This window comes from Protopterus annectens, chromosome 6.part0, assembly GCF_019279795.1.
Source record: "Protopterus annectens isolate FY-2018-M chromosome 6.part0, PAN1.0, whole genome shotgun sequence".
Taxonomy (NCBI): Eukaryota; Metazoa; Chordata; order Ceratodontiformes; family Protopteridae; genus Protopterus; species Protopterus annectens.
This window is the reverse complement of record NC_056737.1, coordinates 295533333-295554922: the sequence shown is the minus strand read 5'-3', so window position 1 is coordinate 295554922 and position 21590 is coordinate 295533333. Positions and strand designations below refer to the sequence as shown.

Below are 21590 nucleotides of genomic sequence, written 5' to 3'. Positions count from 1 at the left end.
TATAGTAGTTGGTTTTAAATTCTTTCCTTACCAGTTACTGTTCATTTTACTTAGAGAGAAGTTAACCTAAGAGTTCTTCCTAAAGTCTGTTTAAGTAAGAGGACTTACCCCTTGTTTCCTGAAGTCCGTTTAAGCTAGAGGACTTCTCCCCCTTTCTCCCTTGTTCCTAGAAGTCCGTTTAAATTAGAGGACTTTTTCTTTCTTTACTCATGTTCAGAATTGTCGTTGTTGTTTGTATAGTTTAATATAGTAGAGTTCTGTAGTGTTATGTAGCTTTCTTGTTGGCTTAGTTATTAACATTTTTATTTTCTAGTTCAGTACTGTTCTTTAGGTTGCCTTTGAACATGTCCCAAAAGGAAGGTAAGCCATTGGGATTTAAGAAGTGCTAGAAATGCAGCAAGAAGATGCCCCTCAGTGATTTGCACACCTTGTACGTTTACTGTTTGGGGCCTCTTCATTTGCAAGAATTGTGTTCCATTTGTCATACGTTTAATTCAAGGGCATTATTGGAATGTAAAAACAAGTTGATTCTGAAGGGGTTTATTAAACCCCCCCCTCTCTGAGGCTATTTCTTCAGATCCCTCTTCTCCTAAGTCCAACAAGTCTAAGAGGTCAGGGAAACTGTCATCTCCTGCTCTGAAAACTTTGCAGAGCCGAGGGCCAAGCAACCAAATATGTCTGCCTAACAGTACCTACGGAGCAGACAGCTTCTACAGAGCCAGGAACAACTTCGGATTGGTCTAAACGTTCGGATCTGAAGACTTCCACGGAGCTAATCTCCATCCTTGGAGCTGATCACTGCTCGGCTTCCATCGCCCTTTCTTGCCAGATCCATATCCCCAACACTGTCTACAAGGTCTACTAGGAGACTCTCGGATGGAGATGTTGATAGAGGGGTCCAGAGGCTTCTCAAGTCACTTGCTTTGGCCAAGCTTCTTTTGGATCCAAACCCAAAGGAGTCGGATCAGACTCATATTACCTTTGTGGCATCAACTCCTCCTCTGAGCCGTTCCTCGGTTTCTGAGCCTGAAGACTCCAATGTCCAGCCAGTGTCTGTATTGGCTCCAGGACCACCTTTTAGCTCTTCTGATCCAATATCTGCTTCAAGTGTTTTCTCCCATTTGCAGCAGGAAACCTCTGGGAGCCGACAGTCGGTTGGGTCCTCAGAGCAGGTTCGGATCACTTTGGGTCCGACGCTGTCCTTTGGGGCCTCTGCTCGGATGGGTTTGGATCCAACCTCTTCTTTGGAGCTTCCATTTCCTGTGCCAAGGGTTCTCTCAGGCCCATCCTTGTTGTCTGGGCCGGGGAGTTCTTCGGAGCAGGGACAGTCTTCTTTAGAGGTTATGAGGAGGTATCCTCCTTTGGAGCTGCCTCCCTCTACAGCATAGGTGTCTTCTTCATCACCCCTCTCCCCACAGGATCATAAGAATTCAAGGCCTCAGTATGTCCCCCAGGGGACTTACCCTGTCTTCCGAAACTTCTCCAGAATATCCCACTGAAGAAGTCCATCAGAAGAGAACAAGCAAGAGGAAGCATCTCGACTCCCTGGAGGAGTCTTCCACTTCAGATACTGACCTCCATGAAGCAGAAGAGTCCCCACGGATCACCTCCTGAGGATGTCTCCTTTGGAGACATTTTGAAAATCCTGAAACAGACTGGCTGCTGGCGGTCCTCATCTCCTTTTGCTGAGGAATCTGTATACCTGAAGGCCTTCAGATCTCACCCTTCAACATCCTGGGTGACTCCACCTTCCAACGAGCTTTTTCAGTTAATCTCTTGGAAGGCATGGGAGATCCCAGATTCCATAGATCCCACTCCTAGGAGGCCACACAAGTACATTACAGCCCCAAAGGATCAAGCCTTCTTCACTAATCGTGGCGGCAGCCATGAAAAGCGAACTCTCCAAGATCAGTTCCTCAATCCATCCTCCTAATAAGGATTCTAGGACTATGGATAGATATTGGAAGCATGTCTTTTCTTCAGTGGCTTTCACATTGTGATCACTAAATTGTCTTGGTTATTTCACCAGATTAGAGAGAGACCTGTTGAAAGAGTTATCGGACTCTCTCCAAGGAGCTATAGCTGATGAAGTGGCAGGTAAGATCAGTGCACAGCTGGCTACCCTTAACACAGTTGTTATCTTGTCCATGAGACTCATTTCATATGCAGCAGATGGAGTGAGTAGGACGACAGGTTCAGGCATCTGTTTAAGGAGGCAGGCTTGGATGCGCCTTTGCAATTTTGTGGAACCCTTTAAGTCTTCCTTTGTTAATGCTCCCTTCGATGGCTCATCTCTTATCAGGCCAGAAGTCAAAGAAATGCTAACGTGGTATGATTAAGAAGGTAAAAGTTTGTCTGCTTTTGGAGTGTGTTTTTCCACACCCACTAGACCATATACAAAAGGTCAGAGGGGGTAGTGGGAAGACGTGGTTCAGAAAGTCTCAACGGTCTTACCAGGACACACAGGGTGGTAGTTTCCCCAGGGGTGGGGAGGGGAACAATAACAAAAGACGCTGTACTCATGGCAGAGGGGGTCCACAGAATCAGGGCTTCAGAGAATCTTTCTCTGGCAGACCTTTTCAACGCTGCTGAAAGAGTGCTCAACTGCTCGTCTCAGGAGGCAGTCAGGGGGCGATAGTCATTGCACCTTGAAACCTGGCATAACATTACTGACGACATATGTGTGCAAGACATAATATCCAGGGGTTGTATCATTCTCTTTTCCCTCCCCACTCCTGTAAACAAGTCAATTCCAGAAGTTCCATCCAGTCAACAGGAACAAGCAACATTAGAAATTCAAAAGTTGCTCAGAAAAAGAGTCATCCAAGAAGTCCCCACAAACCAGAGAGGATCCAGAACTTACTTAAGATTCCTTTTAGTTCCAAAGAAAACAGGGGACTGGAGACAAATATTGGATCTCAGTGAACTGAACAAATCAATGAAGAAAACCAAGTTCCGGATGGTGACACCGTAGTCGATAATTCCATTCCTGGAAAAAGACAGCTGGATGTGTTCTGTAGATTTTCAGGATGTGTAGTACCACATCAAGATGGAAAGCCTTTCCATAAGGTACCTGTGCTTCTGGCTAAGAGTTAAGTCATTTCCAGTTTCGAGCTCTGCCCTTTGGTCTCACTACAGCTCCCATAGTGTTCAAATGCATGGCAGTAGTTGCAGCTCACATGAAACGTCTAGGATTCCGAGTGTTTCCGTATTTGGATGACTGGCTCATAACTGCCCCGACCAGGCGTCTACTGCTACAGACCTGGGACGGATCTGTATTAAATCATGGAACACTTAGAAAAGCGAGCGATGATTTATTGACCCCATGTAAGCAAAAGCTTACAAACTCGAATGCTTAGAACAGCGATTTTTTTTCCCAAGGGAACAAAAAAAATCACTGTTCCAAAAAAAAAAAAAAAAAAAAAACACTTAAAACATAACATAAATTGTCCCCCTACTTAAATATACCAACTCCAAGATTGCACTACAGTGACAAAAATGACAAAGTAACGGACACGGCCAAGCGATTTCTTCCAGGGAAAGAATTTGCTTATATACTGCTTCATTTTGCCTTTTCGTCTTTTCAAGTTCGACCAAGATGCATTTGAAAGAATGCGTCTTCGGTTAACTAATAGGAACCCGCCTGGGACTATACACTTCAGCTTTGCTCCAATCTGGGAATTACCATAAGTTAGGACAAATCCTCTTTAGAACCATCTCAAAATTCAGTCTTTATTGACGCAGAAAAAAAATACAGTCAATCTTATACTGAGGCTTCCTCAAGACAGAGTGCATGACATTCGTCTACATATCAGGTGATTAATCAGGAAAAATTGAGCCACAACAAAACAAATACTACAGACTTTGGGAAATATGGCAGCATCTATTGTACTCATTCCACTAGCATGTCTACATATGAGGATTCTGCTGTGGTTGCTTTCCACAAAATGTTCAATTCTAGCATTACCAGTGTCTTACAGGATTCTCATAACCAGATCTTGCAAGAAGGATCTCGAGTGGTGGATTCACTCTCTGCCTGTGTATGAGGGCTGTCTCTTTACCTTCCCTCAGCCCCAAGCCACAGTGACCACTGATGCTTCCCAGATAGGGTGGGGGGGCATTATCTGGGAAAGACTGTCCAAAGAACCTGGCAGGAACATGAGGCTCACTTGCATATGAACATCTTAGAGATGACAGCAGTGCTATTAGCGTTGCAGGCATTTTAAGACTCTCTCCCTCTAGGAACCATAGCAATCCAATCAGACAATATGCCTGTAGTCTGGTACATAAACAGGGAGGAACCAGATCTTATCCCTTTGTTGAGAACCTCTAAGGGTTTGGCAATGGACAACATCCTCCAATCGCTTTCTAATTGCAATGCATATCCTGGGGAAATCCAATGTGATTGCAGACAAACTAAGCAGGGCCATATTATGGCCCTACAAGTGGTCCCTCACTCAAAAAGTAGCAAAAGAAATTTTCCACAAATGGGGCCAGCCTTGCTGTGATCTTTTTTTGCCTCGCTCACCAGTGCCAAATGTTTCAACTACTTTGCCTTAATTCCTCCAGTGCGTGAGTCACCAAGGGATGCACTTGTTCATGATTGGCCTCCGGGACTCCTGTATGCTTTCCCTCCTATTCCTCTCATTCCCAAGTTATTGCAGAAATCAAATCTGTTGGGAGACCACGATAATCCTGATTGCACCGTATTGGCCTTGTCAGATCTGATTTCCCTTTCTACAGCCTCAACTTCAGGACAAACCATGGACTCTGGACCTCGCTCCACATTTACTGATACATCAGTCGAGAGTGGTTTATCCCAGTCTTCACAACCTCAAGTTGACAACTTGGCTGCTCCACTTCCCTTGATTGCCAAGTATCCCCCTGTCTGTCATCTCTGGTAAAACGTATTCTGCTATCCTCCCATAAAACCTCTGTGTGTAAGGTATACAAGAGTAAATGGAATAGGTTCATAATATGGGCGACTGATAACCAGGTAGATCCCTTTTCTGTGCCCATTCATTGTATACTGGAATTTCTACCCAAGCTTTTCCATGAAGGTGTGGCTACTTCTACTATTAAGGTCCAGCTAGCAGCAATTTTGAATTACCATGTAGGAGAGAATGGGTCTTCTGTTATGTCACATAGATTCTGCAGAGCCTCTTTGAAGGGAACAATGATAATTAGACCTCCATTCAAAAACCCAACTCCCCCCGGAACTCATCTTCATTTTAATGAATGTCATTTGTTCCCCTTTGAACCTTCAGCAACATGCAATTTAATTTTTTTGTCTTGGAAAACGCTTTTTTTTGGTAGCCATCACCTCAGTCAGAAGAGTATTAAAACTACAGACTCTCGTCCAAACACCCATATTTGATTTTTAATAAGGGTAGAGTTTCTTTTCGTACCACCTTTGGTTCTCCCCAAAGTTGTATCAGAATGCAATCTAAATCAAACTATTGAGTTACCTGTCTTTTTCCTAATTACCAAAACAAAGGTGAATACTCCCTGCATCTTCTGGATGTACATAGACAATTGCATTTCTATTTGCACAGAACTTCAGAATTTAGGAAATCTGATCAACTTTTCATATCTTACTCTGAGACTAGGAAGGGTCTATCTGTCTCAAAAGTTACATTGTCTAGATGGTTCGCCCTGTGTATCTCCTATGTCTACTCCTCCAATAACAAACCTATTCCCTTTCCTGTGAAAACTGACTCCACCAGATCAGTCACAACTTCAGCAGCCTTTCAAGCAAGGTTATCCTGGGACAGTATCTGTGCTGCAGCGACATGGGCTAAGCTGCATACCTTTATTGGTCATTACAAAGTGGATTTGGGCTTCCTTTGGTGTATGGTTTTGAGGAATATTCTTGTATGAGCCATCCAGGAATTACGTTGCTTGGGACGTGGTCCTGTCAGTAGGAATAAAAGCGAGATTGACAACAACACATAAAGAAGTTATATTCTTACCATAACATCCATGTGTGTTGTCCAGCTCTACCTTTATTCTCACAACCCTGCCCTCCATCCCCCTCCTGAAAGACTAAGTGAACTGTAGATGTGAAGTTGTTCAATCTCGCCATTCATTCATCAGTGATGAGTTCGGAGCCGATCCCTCAGCTCCGACACTGCCGTTAGCAAGCAAAAGGTTTACCAAAAGCTCGAGACCTAGCCCCTTATCCCATGATGCACTGCCTGGAATACCTCAGATCTAGTTTGCCGCGGCACAAATCTCATGTGTTTCCAGAGCTCGATTCCTTTTTGGAGAAAAATAGGATTTACGCAAGTTAAATTCTTTCTTTCAAATAACTAATTTTTATTTATTGTTATTTACTGTTTACCCCTTTTTCCCCATCTTATTTTTTGTATTAGGAAAGTGTCGTTTTTTGTTAAGTGCCCCCTGGGCCTACTTGTCAGGGCGTAGTTGTGAATTAGCAACTAAGTTTATAGTTAACAGCAGTTGTCTTTATTTTAGTTGTGCTGTAACAACTTCTTTAAATTTTTTTTAGTTTACTCTGTAATTTGAAGGATGTCACAGGACAAGGACAAACGGCCTAAATCAGGCTTCAAAAAAATGTCCATCACCGATGGACATACGCAATGCGTATATTGTTTGGGCTCACATCATCTTCAGGAGTCATGTAGCATATGCCATGCTTTTCCTCCGAGGGTTTTGCTCGAGAGAAAAAGAAAATTAATAGAGGCCTGCTCAAACATTCCTTTGATGAAGTTTTGTCTAGCCAGGATGGGGATGGTCAGTCCCCTATATCTTCAAAATCTTCATTGGCTTCTAGTTCTTAGTCATCGAAGCATAAGACTGCAAAATAGGGAGAATCTGCTGGAACATCGGCCCCAATGCCATCGGAGTCGACTGTTTCTGTTGTTCGGAGCTGGCCTATGTCCTTGGAGCCGGTATCCGAGACTCCTGCTTCTCCCCTTCTTCAATCTTTGCCTTCTGTAAAATCTTCTAGGTCTTCTGTCAGCCTTTTTGATTCAGACATGGATCGACTGGTGCAGAAGCTGCTGTGAAGGCTCCAAGACTTTCCAAATTGTTGTCGGCTCCGACCGTTGCGTCGGTACCGAAGACCACTGTTATGGACGTTTCTACTCCTTCTCCGAGCCACACTGGTACTTTGGAGCCAGAGGGTGCAGACCTGATTTTTGTAGAGCCTGTGGAGCCGAGGCCTGCTTCTGTGCTATCTGCTCCATCTGCTCCAACTTCATTGGCGCCGAATGTGGAGTCTAGGAGCTCATGTTGTCCAGTCAGCTCCGGAGGAGGCATTTGCCCTTACTTGTTGGTGCCGACTCTCCTTCTCGGGGCCTCGGCTCGGGTGAGCTTGGTTCCTACCTCGAGTTCGGAGCCCGCGGCCTCGGTGCAGAGGGAGCTGTTAGTTCCTTTGGGGACTTCAGTTCCGTCATGTCGGAGTTGTGATGCTATTGGAACCAAGAAGAGAGATTTGTCCCCATTGACAATCTCAGCTTCAGGTCTAGCCCCTTCTTCCCCTATAGCTCCTTTGTCTGCTTCGGTTCTTGTCATCCCAGCCCAGCATTGAGACCCTGAGCCTCGCGTAACCCCACAGGGTGTTCCTTGCTCTTCCAAGACCTGTCCAGAAATCCCCACTGAAGAGGTTCCCAGGAAGAAGGTGTGTAAGAAGAAACACTTAGACTCCCCACAGGAGTCTCTGACATCAGACACTGACTTAGATGAGTCAGAAGGGTCCCCACGATCCCCCTCTGAGGATATCTCCTATGCAGAGATACTTGAAATCCTTAGGCAGAGAAGTGATTGGCAGTCCAAAAGCCCTACTGAGGATGAGTCAGTGCTACTGAAGGCTTTTGGGTCTCAACCTTCCACCTCTTGGGTGTCTCCGCCCTACCGTGAGCTCATGCAGCTGATCTCTTGTAAGGTGTGGGAGTCACCGGACGCGACAGAGCCTGTTCCCTGGAGGCCTAATAAATTCATCTCTGCCCCCGCGGATTAGCAGTTTCTGACTAAAGGATTGCCTGTTGATGCCATGGTGGTGGCAGCAGCCACCAAGAAGGAATTATCCGAGATTTCTTCTTCGGTCCACCCCCCAGCAGAGATTCTAGAGTTATAGACCAATACGGGAAAACGCATCTTCAGTTCAGCGACATTTTCATTGCGATTGCTGAACTACCTGACCCACTTTACTAGACTACTGAGATCTCCTCATGGCGTTGGGAGATACTCTCCAGGGTTCTGTAGCTACAGGAGTTGCCGACAAAGTGACCACCCAGCTTGCTACCATTAACTCCATAGTAAACTCATCCATGAGACTCATTTCATATGCAGCTGAGGGTTCGAGTAGAGCTGCAGGTTCAGGAATCGCCTTACATAGACAGTCCTAGATGGGCCTATGTTCCTTTGTGGAACCCCACAAGCCTTCTTTCATCAATGCCTCATTCGATGGCACTGCTCTCTTCGGGCCTAAAGTGGGGGAATCTCTCACCAGGAGTGAGCAAGACGGGAAGACTCTGTCTGCCGTTGAAGTCCGTTTTGTCACCCCTATGTGGCCTTATCCCAAAGGCACTAAGGGAGGCAAGATGTGGTTTCGAAAATCTCACACAGCCTTTCCAGACACCCGTGGTGATGCCACCTTTAGAGGCAGAGGAGGGGGTAATAACAGAAGATGCCGCTGTCGCAGCAGAGTGGTCCCGCAACATCAAGGTGACAGAGATCAGTTCTCTGGTCAACCTTACCAGCATCCCTGAAGGGAATCCCGATTGTCCTACCCTGGAGGCAGCCGGGGGTCGCTTATCCCTGTATCCCTACGCCTGGCTAAAAATCTCCAATGACAAATGGGTACAGAGAATAATTTCCAGAGGATATATCATACCATTCACCTCCTTCACAAAAACCATAAGGAAAATCCTGGACATACCACCACTTTACAGGGAACAAGCAACTTCAGAGGTCCAAACGTTGCTAGAAAAAAAGTCATCCAGCCAGTCCCAGCAGACCAAACAGGATCTGGAACTTAATGTTCTTTTTAGCACCAAAGAAAACATGAGACTGGAGACCTGTATTAGACCTCAGCAGACTCACCCAATTTGTAAAGAAGGAGAAGTTCCAGATGGTCCGCTTCAGTCTATTCTTCCCTTTTTAGGGAAGGACAATTGGATGTGCTCGATAGATCTCAAGGATGCTTATTACCACATAAAAATGGACAGGGCATCCAGAGAGCACCTGCGTTTCCAGCTGGGAGCCAGTCATTATCAATTTTGAGCCCTGCCCTTTGGTCTCACTTCAGGCACTAGAGTGTTCACTAAATGCATGGCAGTGGTAACGGCTCACCTGAGGCATCTTGGATTCCAGGTGTTTCTGTATTTAGACGATTGGCTCCTTTTCGCCACCACCAGACATCAACTAGTTCAATCAAGAGACCACACTCTGACTCTGCAATCAGTTGGGCATTATCATCAACTTCGAAAAAGTCTGCTTTATCACCATCGCAGCATATAAACTTTATAGGAGCAGAGTTAGACACCTCAACCATCACTTTAAGGCTACCATTAGAAAGAATGACTCTGCTGTGTCAGCAAATCAGTATTAAAGACAAAAGCAACAGCATCAGAGGTGTTAAGAATTTTGGGTCTGATGGCTGCTGCAATCATAGCCATTGCTCTAGCAAGAATGCATATGAGAATACTTCAGTGGTTACTTTTCACTCAATGGTCTTACCAGGAACTTCCCATGAGTTACACAATATTGATCAAAAACATGTTCAAGAAGGACCTTCAGTGGTGGTTGACGTCTCTTCATGTAACCGTAGGTCTCCCATTTGTATTTCCACCTTCAGTAGCCACTGTGACCACGGACGCCTCCCTGATAGGGTGGGGGGGCATTATCAGGAGAGGACTGTCCAAGGCACATGGACAGAACAGGAGTTACATTTGCATATCAACATCCTGGAGATGAGAGCAGTACTTTTGGCGTTGCAGTACTTCCAAGACTCTCTTCCTCATAAGACCATTGCAATTCAGACAGATAACATATCAGTGGTCTGGTATTTGAACAAACAAGGCGGGACCAGATCTTACCCCTTATGCTTAGAAGCCCTCAGAGTTTGGCAGTGGGCTGTATCCTCATAGCGTTTTCTGTTGGCAACGCACATCCTGGGAAGATCCAACGTGATGGCAGACAAACTGAGCAGGGCAATTTTATTGCCTCATGAGTGGTCCCTCAAACAAGAGATAGCGGAAAGGGTTTTCCGCAAATGGGGTCAGCCTTGCTGCAATCTTTTTGCCATTCACCTAAACACCAAATGCAGAAGCTATTTTGCCCTGATCCCCCCTCCAGGGGAGTCCCCAAGGGATTCACTTGTACACAATTGGCCCCCGGGTCTTCTCTATGCATTTCCACCCTAATTGATTTCAAAGGTTCTGCAAAAAGCTTTGTTGCTAAGGAGGACTATGATTCTAATAGCCCCTCATTGGCCTCGGCAGATTTGGTTCCCATTCCTACTTCAGCTCCTAGTGGAGGAACCATGGCTTATGGACCCGGTTCCAGACCTGCTGACACATCCGTCGGGGAACCTCCATCCTTCTCTACATTCTCTGCAGCTCACAGCTTGGCTGCTCCAGTTCCCCTTATAGCCAGGCTTCATAATATTTCTCATGAGACGAGATGCTTCTTGTTGTCTTCCCAAAAGCCTTCCACCAGAAGATTATACCTCAGCAAATGGAAAAGATTTTCTTTAAGGGCCACCAAACAGAACATTGACCCTTATAAGGCACCCATGTCCTCCATCTTAGAATTCCTTACCATGATTTTCAACAAAGGTTCAACAGCAGCTACAATACGAGTTCAAATGGCTGCCATTGCTAACTTTCACCTAGGAATAGACGGATTTAACATTATGGCCCATAAGCTGTCTAGAGCCTTTCTCAAAGGGACCTTCCACATCAGAGCCCCAGTGAAAGTTCCTTATGCACCGTGGAATCAACTTACTATTGTCCCAGATTATTCTTCCTCCCTTTGAACCAGCATCATCCTGTAAAATGAAGTTCTTATGGAAAACTCTGTTTCTAGTGGCCATTACATCTGCCCGTAGAGTGTCAGAGCTTCAAGCCTCATCTATCAGACCACCTTATTTGATTTTTCACCCTGATAGAATATCACTCAGAACAAATCCTTCCTTTTTTGCCTAAAGTTTGTTCCGAAACTAATATTAATCAAGTCATTGAGTTACCAGGCTTCCTTCCCAACCATTCTAACAAAATGGAGCATATGCTACACAAATATGATGTTCACAGACAGCGCATATTTTATCTGCACAGAACTTAAGATATTAGGAAATCAGACCAACTCTTTTTATCCTTTTCAGAAACCAGAAAAGGTAGGCCAGTGGCTAAAACAACTCTGTCTAAATGGTTATCGCATTGTATTGCCTTTGTTCATTCAGCTGCCAATATGCCTTTGCCTCAAAAGATTAAAGCTCATTCTACCAGAGCAGTTATCTACATCTGCTGCTTTTCAAGCCAAAGTGCCTTTCGATAATATTTGTGCGACTCTCTTTGAGCCACTTGGTCTAAACCTCATACCTTTATCACTTATTACAAAGTGGATAAGGCCTCCAGGGACAGGGCCTCCTTTGGGTCCACGGTCCTGAGAAATGTATTTCCATGAGCAACCTGAGATTTGGGCTGCTAGGGATGCTGCCCATCAGTGATGAATGAACGGTGAGATTGAACAACTTCACGTAAAATAGTTTTGTACTCACCATAATGTTCCATGTGAGTTGTTCTATCTCGCCTTCATTCTCACGTCTCTCCCTCCATCCCCCACCTGGCTGACAATTGACCTGGAATCTAGCTTCATCCTGGTTATTCTTCCTTTTTATTTTTTGTTGGAATAATTATCTGACAAAAGTAGTACACGCAGCAAACAAGATCTGAGGTATTCCAGGCAGTGCATCTTGGGATAAGGGGCTAGGTCTCAAGCTTTTGGTAAACCTCGAGCTTGCTAACGGCCGTGTCGGAGCCAAGGGATTGGCTCCAAACCCATCAGTGATGAATGAAGGCAAGATAGAACAACTCGCATGGAACATTATGGTGAGTTCATAACTTCTTTTTTCATGGATCTCCATAGCCTCAGAGGTTCTGATATTGCCATGGTAATCTCCATATTATTGAATAGAATAATTTACTGTCTGGATGGGCAAACAAGATCTAAGAAAGTTGGGGGGATGTGCATTTTGGGTAGGGAAGAGGCCCACAAACTTTGCTGAAGACTTCAAACCATTGGAAAGGCAGAGATGGATCCAACACATCAGATTTGACCCATCAGTGAGAATAAAGGTTGAGATGGACAACTCACATGGAACGTTATGGTAAGAACATAACTACTATATTTTTGCCATGTTTACCATTAATATTACAGAATAATTTATCCTCACAAGTAAGAAGTTAAAACGTAAAAGATAAATGGAAAGAAGTGGGCCTTTTAATTGGTTGAATTGCTTATCAGAATTGACACAAGCTGTGAATCTTGGAAAATATTCTAATTTTAGCTTAGAGCATGAAGTCTGGTTCGATGTACAACATTTAAGGTACTTTCTTGTTTAGTGGTTTCATGGTATTCCTTCATCAGAAGAAAGACTTATCCTAAATTAATATCACGTCTAAAAACAGTTTTAAATAATATTTTGAGTAGATATGATCATTCATTCATTTTTTCCGATTTTGTAATCAGCTCTTTTTACCCATATTTAAATCAAAATTAAAGCAAGTTATATTGAAGTCTTCTGCTAGTGCTTCCTCTTTGTTTTGTGGGATCTTTGCATGAAAATTATGTTTGTTGGAAATATGAATCATAGATAAAAGCAAACTGTGGACATATATTTCTTCTTCTAAAAGAATTACTGACTTTGGCAAGATTTCCTGTTTGCACAAGTTCTGTGGTCAGAGTTTTATTTTTTTTAAATCTTTGTTTAATTTACTGTTCCAGTACGTGTTTTTGTGGTGTTTGCTAAGAAGATCTAGTCCTTTATAACATTTCATTCATTTGATTACAGTGAAAGGCATGAGGTGTACAGTTACAGAAGTGTCTTTAATTGTTGGTTAAATTGTGTGTGTGTGTCTGTCTGTGGGCTTGGGTATGCATAGGGTGATCGCAAAAGGTTGCACTAGTTTGCTAGTATGGTTATGACCACAACAAGTTGAAATACCTATGTCCATTATTTATGGATGTATTTATCCATTTAATCCCAGTCAGACTTCTAAAATGTGCACAGCCATAGTTTGTTTTACTTGGTGAGCACATCTGTGTGTTTTTGTGTAGGGTAATACATTTCTGTGGCCATTTGTATTATTTTATTATACTCTGGTATTTGAGAAGTGCACAGTCAATTTATTTGGCTTTAATTGGTGGATACGGGGGCTTATTGGTTTATTGGAAACTAGTGTTTTGTAAGCTTCAAATGTTAAACTTTGCACTTCACTTATTTTTTCTTTAAAAAAAAGATGGATTATTTCCTTAAGCATGATTTTTGTTCAGGCCATCACTGAATCAAAAGGTTGAATTAAAAAAAAGTGTAAGATGCACCCCAGAATATGCAGGACTATACGGCTTCTGGAGGTTTCTGGCTTAATTTAGTTATTTCTTCCACACTTACAGTGAAGTCTTTTCCAGTTAGAGGAGTTAAGAGGATAGAAGAAAAAATACAAGTTCATAGGTTCATACTAGGCTATCTGCCCTAGGGCATTTATAAGCCTAGCCAGAATGTGTTTGGCTTTCGCCACCCATTTTAAATTTATTTTGCTATGCCCTTTTTCAAGGTTAGTATACTGTGCCTCTGTCTAACAGTGACACAGAAGTGATACCCGGGTTAAACCTACGATCTCCCATCCACTCATCAAGATTCCTCTTGAAGAGAGTCAATGAGGGACTCTGCCTAACCTGGACTGGGATTTTATTCCAGAGTAAAGGGAGCCTCTGGGTTATGTATCTGTCCCTCCAGCATGTCCTATTTATTTCAGTGCTGAGGTTCAAGTCTCTCGAGCACGTAGCTTGATGGGATTTGGATTTTCTGAGGTGCAGCATGTCCATTAATTCGGGTTGGACATGGCTTTATCGTCAGGCACAGATTGCCTCTGAACAGGTGGTATGCCACTGAGTAGAGCTGGAGTTTCTTTAACCGGGCAGCATATGGCATCTGTTTGAGCCCTTTGATCCTCTTGGTGAGGTACTTTTGGGGTCTTTCCAGTTGCTGCAGGTGTCTGGTAAGGTACATCCCAAAAGGGGCATTGTACTCAATTATGGGCCTGATGAGGGATGAGTAAAGAGGCACAATGACGTCACCTGATCTAGATATGAATCCCTTCATGATTAGGTGGGCTATATAAAATGTTTTTCTAACCACTTTGGCCACGTGGTTGTCAAATGAGAGATTGCTATCAACTTGGGTCCTCAGGTCCCTAATTACTTCTTCTGTACTTAATGTATTACCACCTATGTGGTAATTTGTGGGCACTTTGTTTTGCCAAAGGGATGACTATACACTTTTGGCATTTAGCTTGAGGCCATGGCTCTGGCACCAGTTGTCTGTTTCTATGAGGCCCTTTTGGAGGATGCTTGTGTCGGCTGGAGAGTCGATTATGGCGCCCAGTTTGCAGTCATCTGCGAACTTGGTCAGCCACAGCCCTTCCATGTTGGCCTGTACCTCCGAGAAATATATACCGAACAAGAGAGGTCCCAGGACTGAGCCTTGTGGGACACCACTTGTAACTGGTTTGGAGTCTGACATGGCTCCAGCAATTCTAACCATGTTGGTTCTGTCCTTGAGCCAGTTTGCAATCCATCTAGTGACATAGGGGTTTATATTTAAGCTGGTGAGCTTATCTATAATGCCCGAGTGGGGTATTGTATCGAAGGCTTTTGCGAGGTCCAGGTAGGCTGTGTGGACCACCTTCCCCTCGTCAATGGCCTTGGTGACTGTTTCAAAGAAATCAACCAGGTTTAAGAGGCAGGATCTGCCCTTAACAAAGCCGAACTGGGTAGGATCCAGTGTTTGTAGGTCCCCAATATCTTTATTTATGAGGTCCATGATGATCCTTTCCATAGCTTTGCAGACCAAGCTAGTCAGGCTTATGGGGCGATAGTTTCCAGGATCCGTTGAGGCACCACCTTTATGGAGAGGGACCACTGTTGCTGTACGCCACTCTTTGGGCACATATCCTGTAGTAAAGCTGAGATTGAACAGTAGTTTTATGTTTGGGTTTAGCTCTTCTTGGAGTTCATGTAGGACGCAGCCTGGGACACCATCTTGTCCCATTGATGTGTTTTTTGCTATGGAGAGGCCGGCTCTTACCTGAGCATCTGAGATGTCAGGGGGGCAGCACTCTGCTGGGATAGATAATTTGCCCTTTTGGTGGGGGGGGGGGGGAGTTTGTGCTGAACCTGTCAGCTAGGATGTTGGCAATGTCTGTGGGTTTGGTGTATTTTTTGTCATTTTGGACTAATTCTGAGCATATCTGGGAATTGCCACCCAGGCTCTTAACATAACTAAAGAAAGCCTTGTGATTATCCTTAGTGTCCTGTGTAATTTTTCTCTCGAAGCTGGCCTTAGACAATTTTATGTGTGCCCGTAGTTTTTGCTAATACTGATCAGTGATGCCTTCCCTTTTTGGGATTTTGCTCTATCATTTACTAGCTTCCTCCTTCTGTTGTATAGTTTGTTTATGGCTGGGGTCCACCAGACAGGATGTCTGCCTTTGGAGGATTGGGTCTTGGTTTTATTTGGGATCGCATGATCCATGCATTCCTGAAGGTGTTCATAGAATGCGTTTATAAAGGATTCTGCGGTCTGGGCCGTATTTTCCACAGGCCTGGGGGCTTTGAAGGATTCCACCTCAGTTTTGAGGAGTGTGAAATTTGCTTTAGAAAAGTTTTTCACTGTGGTTTTCTGGACAGGGAGTGGGGTCAGGATGTGAATATCCAGTGAGATTCGTTTATGGTCTGATCTTACCAGTGAGGGATACACTTCTGGTCTGGAGCATAGAGTCCCCATGTTGGTGATGATCAGGTCCAGTATGTTTTCCCCTCTTGTGGGAGTGGTAACAAGTTGTTCCATAGCATTTGAGTTTATAAATTCTAGGAACCTTTGGGCTAGGGTGTTGGAGCTAGAGTAATGCTCCCAGTCTATGTTTGGGTAGTTGAAGTCACCCAATATAATGGTGTTTGGAGAGACCTTCATATTTTCCAGTGTTCTCAGGAAGGCCGAGTGGGGTTCCTGGGTTTGGGATGGTGGTCTGTAGCAGGCTATAAACTGGAAGGCAGTTTTACCTACTGTTAGTTGCACATGGATAGTCTCTGATGCTTCGTGCTTTGCCACCAACCTGGAGGTGTGGGTATCTTTGATGAATATCGAAGTAAAACAAGGTATGAAAAACAAGAAAGAAGCAATCTAGCTGAATGATGCCAGGATGTGGGATTCAGGGGAGGGACACTCAGGGTGTACAGTGGTACTCACAAAGTCCTTTGTTTAGGGGTCCATTTCACCTAAGGCTGGGCTTATTTGCAGCCTCACATCTGAGGTATATATAATCAGTAATGTGTCTGTAATGATTGGGTACTGAAGCTGGATGTGTTTGAAGGTGACAGACGCCATCTATTGTTTGATCACAGGTAATTGCCATTGACCTGCAGTAAAAGAGCCCCACTTTATTCCAGTCAGTCCTATCCATTCAGTTACTTCCTGCATCCTCTCCGCTTCCTTTACAGTCATTACCTCCCACTACAAACAATACATTTTACAAAGCCTGAGTGGAGCTATTTACTGCAGTTTTATTACTGTATTCATAATTATGAGGTTTTCTTGTTTTTGGCAAATGATTTCCATGTCCACAATTTGACAAGAGGCAGCAGACTGTATATTAGCAAATATCACTGTTTGCTGGGACTAAATTTGTGCTGCCTAGTGTAAAAGTAAAGTGTTTACTCTCAAACCTTTCTTCTCCCCCTTCATTGATGTATGTAATGCTAATATCCTTTCAGAAAGAAAGAAAAAAGTAGGAAGTCACCAAGGGTTGCTGCCTTTATTTTGTAATTTGTATAGTATGAGAAGCTGTTCCACACTATTTCAAGTAACCCCCCCCCCCCTTATTAGGAGAAACAGCACATAAGTTTAGATTGCTAAAGGGTCATACAAGTTAGAAAAGATGGTTGTAGGATGCTGGTTTTACATTACAAGTTAATCAGTACATACTCTGCTTTAAAATGTATTTATTTATTTGTTTGTTTAATATTTGTTTTCTGGGAAAGTCTGACTGGGACAGAGGCCCAGGGAGAAATGCTCCAGACCCATGCCTTTAGAATACAAATATGTGAGGATTTTCAAACCTGCCCAGTTATGTTGTGCACTGTGATATGTTTCTTCAAAACAAGAGATGGCAACATGATGTAAAATGTTACTGCAGTGAAGGCTTAATTTACTGCTTTTATTTTTCTAGTCAACCGACTCTGAAGACGTTCTGGTTCCAGGTCGTCGAGCTTCTCTGTCTGATCTTAACTGCCTTGAAGATATAGAGACTCTAAGTGTTCGACAGCTTAAAGAAATCCTTGCTCGGAACTTTGTAAACTATAAAGGGTGTTGTGAGAAGTGGGAACTGATGGAGAGAGTCACAAGACTTTATAATGAGCAAAAGGATCTCCATAGTCTAAGTAAGGTTACCCCTTCAAAAGTGTTAACTTTATTTAGAATTGTAAGATGTTTTTATATGTATAAAATTGCAGAAATTAGGTGTGTATTAAGTATTTACTAGTGGAAAGCAAAACACCGTTTTTTTACACACACTTCCTCTGTGAAGTATAATGAGAACATGATCCTGTTTGTCCCACAAAAATGTTTTTCAATATTTGTTGCATATAAATCTTCTTTTGTCAGTTGTGTTTTGTAGTTTAAATATGGATTGATAAAACAGTCTGGCCCTAAATGTTGATGTCGGACTAGTCAAGGATAATTTTTAAAAAGCGCATCGACTGTGCAAACTTTCATTAGTGTAAACTTTGAGATTATAATCCATTGTATTCACATGAACACACATGCACATTATACTAATCTGCCATTTGACAATGATGCACTCTTAAACACTCAAAACTGCAGCCCCCCCCCCAAACCAGTATAACCCACTATGACATTGTACTTACCTTGGGACACAGAATTGCAGGCATTTCCATCACCACATTTCTCACACACACACACACACACACACACACACACACACACACACACACACTGTCAGTCAGTCTAATATTAATCTTGCAATCACTCACACGTGCTGTAATTTCAGCCCTTCCCCAACCACACACACACATGCCGCCAGAGAGTGTATTTGGCGCATAATTAGCCGCACACATTTGTACACTCTCATTGAACATACCTGCCGCTCTTTCATGAGACAACCAACATACAGTTAAATCTGGTGTTTGACCACTTACAGAAATGGGCAAAACCTGGTTGATATTTTCCACTCTGACAAAAAAAAGGAATTCCATATATACGCACACACACACACACATATATATATATATATATATATATATATATATATATATATATATATATATATATATATATATATATATATATAAATACATACACACACGCACACAATTACCAACTCATTACTTTGCACATGAGCCTACAGAAAAATAACATTTCTGCCAAATGTACCCACTCCTCACTTGATCATGTACTTAGTAGCATGTTCTTGCCTTACACTCAGTGAAATCACTGTAGTAGATATAGCAACTACATAAGAAATTACCCATGCCAGGGTGTGGCTAATGCTTAGTTTAACTACAGATGTTAAGTTGTCAATCTCGCCTTCATTCTTGCTGGATGGGTTCGGAGCCGAACCTCGGCTCCGTCTCGGCACTTGCTAAGCTCGAGAGCTAATTTTACCAGCTCAAGGCAACCCTATATCCCATGATGCAAGGCGGAGCCTCCCCAGATCTCGTTTGCCGCTTCGCTAACGAGGTGCCTTTTTTTACCAGCTCCAGGTAAGTTACTAAATATAAGACTTTAGTCTACCCCCTTTAAATTTTCATATCTATAGTTGTTTTTTGTTAACCTTAACGCTTACTTTAACCCTATTCCCGTTAGTGTTCCCTTTTTTTTTCGAGTTATTTATCCCCTCTCTCTTCCCCTGAGAACTATTGCAATCCAAACGGACAATATGTCAGTAGTGTGGTATATCAACAAACAGGGCGGAACCAAGTCCTATCCACTGTGTCGAGAGGCTCTCAGACTTTGGCAATGGGCAATCTCTTCTCAGCGGTTTCTGATAGCAATGCATATCCCCGGGAAATCCAACATCATAGTGGACAGATTGAGCAGAGATATTCTCATTCCTCACGAGTGGTCTCTCAAACAATCAGTGACGGAAGAGATTTTTCAGAAGTGAGGCCTTCCTTGCTGCAACCTTTTCGCTACACCTCAAAACAGCAAATGCCCAGACTTCTTCTCTCTCTTTCCCCTTCCAGGCCATCCCCCCAGAGATGCTCTAACCCAAGATTGGCCCCGGGGACTTCTTTATGCCTTTCCCCCTTTCCGCTGATACCTCCGCTAATTCAGAAAGCAACCTCCAAGAGCCAAGTTGATTCTCATTGCCCCTTTTTGGCCTCAACAGATATGGATGTCCTTCAAGGATGCATCTGCAATCATAACATATGGGCTGTCCTGCCTCAGGCAGCCCTTCGGTCGGCCGGATTCCAAAGTCTGGGTCTGGCCTCGGCTGATGTCGCACTTTCCCCGACGTCAGAGCGTCTGGGGTATAAAAGCATCAGCCGACGCCATTTTCCTCAGTCTTTCTTGCAGTGCGGTGCCCGAAGCAGAAGCTGTTCGCAAGTGCCGGTCAGTCAGATCCAGTGATTTCATCTACCGAAGACTTCGAAAAAAGCTAAGTACCCCGTTGGGGACTCTTTCTTGCCTCAGCCGATGTCAGACAAAGTAAATAATTGTTTAACTTGTGGGAAACAAATACCTCATAAGGATTTCCATTCTTACTGCCTTCCTTGCTTAGGCCCAGACCACGACATATCGGCCTGTTTAGCCTGTGCCTCCATCAACCGATGAACTCTTAGACGTCGGTCGGAGTTTGCAGAGGAATTTTTTGGAGCCGCTTTTGCTTATAAAATGCCGTCGGAGACTCCGACTTCGCATATGGTCAAAAAACGCAAGGAAAAGGACCGACACTCGTGGCCCGCGGTTTCGGCTGAAACCACGGCTAGGCCTACCGCGAGTGTCTCGGTTTCAGCCGAAACCGAGTCCTCGGCGATTCTTTCTTCCGAAACCATACTTCGACCACCGAGGCCAGAGAGGCCCCAGCTGAGTCGGCTTCAGAACTACCTACTGAAGCTAGTGTTCAGGAATTGTCCGACACCATACCTTTGGACATTTCTACACCTGCACGTGGGGCAGCTAGGCCCCCAGCTTCTATGTCCATTAAGGCCTTTTCTAGGGCTAAAGCTGCCAAACTTTCAAAAGCTTTGCCTGCCAAATCTACACCCCAGAGGCCTTCCTCTAGTTCACAGATCCTCAGCCTTGCTGAGGACCTTATCTCCTTAATTAGGGGTTCACAACCTCACCCAGACAGGGCCTCTCAACCTCCTCCAGACAAAAGGCCCAGGACTGACCCCTCTGAACCACACTCCTCAGATGATTCCACGGATGGATCTGGGTTGTCAGACCACCAGGAAGGGGCTTACTCGCCTTATGAGGATTCAGATGCAGAGGAATCTATCCCTTCGGCCTCCCCTCCTGAAGAGTTTTCCTTTGGGGAGACTTTTCACTCCATGAGAGAACAGGTTTCCGTTCCTACATCATTATCTCTTGGTACAGCCATGGCATCTGGACCCGGTTCCAGATCCTCTGACCCACCAGTTGGGGCAACTGCACCAATCCATACCTTCTCTCAACCTCACTGCTTGGTTGCTCCACTTCCATCCTTAGCCAGGCTTCCTATGATTTCTAATCCCGTCCGGGATATCATAGTAGCTTCCCTAAAATCTTCTACCAGAAAGATTTACACTAGTAAATGGTGATGTTTCTCTTTCTGGGCAAAAGCTAGGAACATAGACCCCTATACTGCTCCGATTCATTCGGTCTTGGACTTCCTAGCTAAGATTTTTCATTCAGGATCCTCTTCTTCCACAGTGAAAGTTCAATTGGCAGCCATTTTGAATTTTCGTATAGGCCTTTTGGACCACAGCATTATGTCACATAAACTTTGCAAGGCATTCCTTCGAGGTATCTTTTTACTTAATCCTCCGATTAGAGACCCCCCACCACAGTGGGATCTAAATTTAATTTTAACATCCTTGATTCTTCCCCCTTTCGAACCTGCAGCTGCTTGAAATTTCTTTCTTGGAAGACACTTTTTCTAGTCGCCATTACTTCTGCCAGGAGAGTATCTGAGCTTCATGCTCTCTGCATTCGTCCTCCCTATTTAATATTCCACAAAGATAGGGTGTCTCTAAGGACTAATCCGTCTTTCTTACCAAAAGTGGCATCGCAGATGAACCTAAATCAATCCATTGATCTTCCAGTGTTTTTCCCGAATTAT

The 21590-nt window shown here is 43.9% G+C and overlaps 1 protein-coding gene across 2 annotated transcripts in view; it reads left to right on the top strand.

Moving 5' to 3' along the window:
- Nucleotides 1-21590, top strand: part of RFFL (ring finger and FYVE like domain containing E3 ubiquitin protein ligase) — a 692085-nt gene that overhangs the window by 410792 nt on the left and 259703 nt on the right. For both annotated transcript variants that reach the window (XM_044074048.1, XM_044074047.1), the window contains exon 4: nucleotides 17475-17685. In XM_044074048.1, the coding sequence (XP_043929983.1) occupies nucleotides 17475-17685 (211 nt within the window). The remainder of the gene's footprint in view (nucleotides 1-17474; nucleotides 17686-21590) is intronic.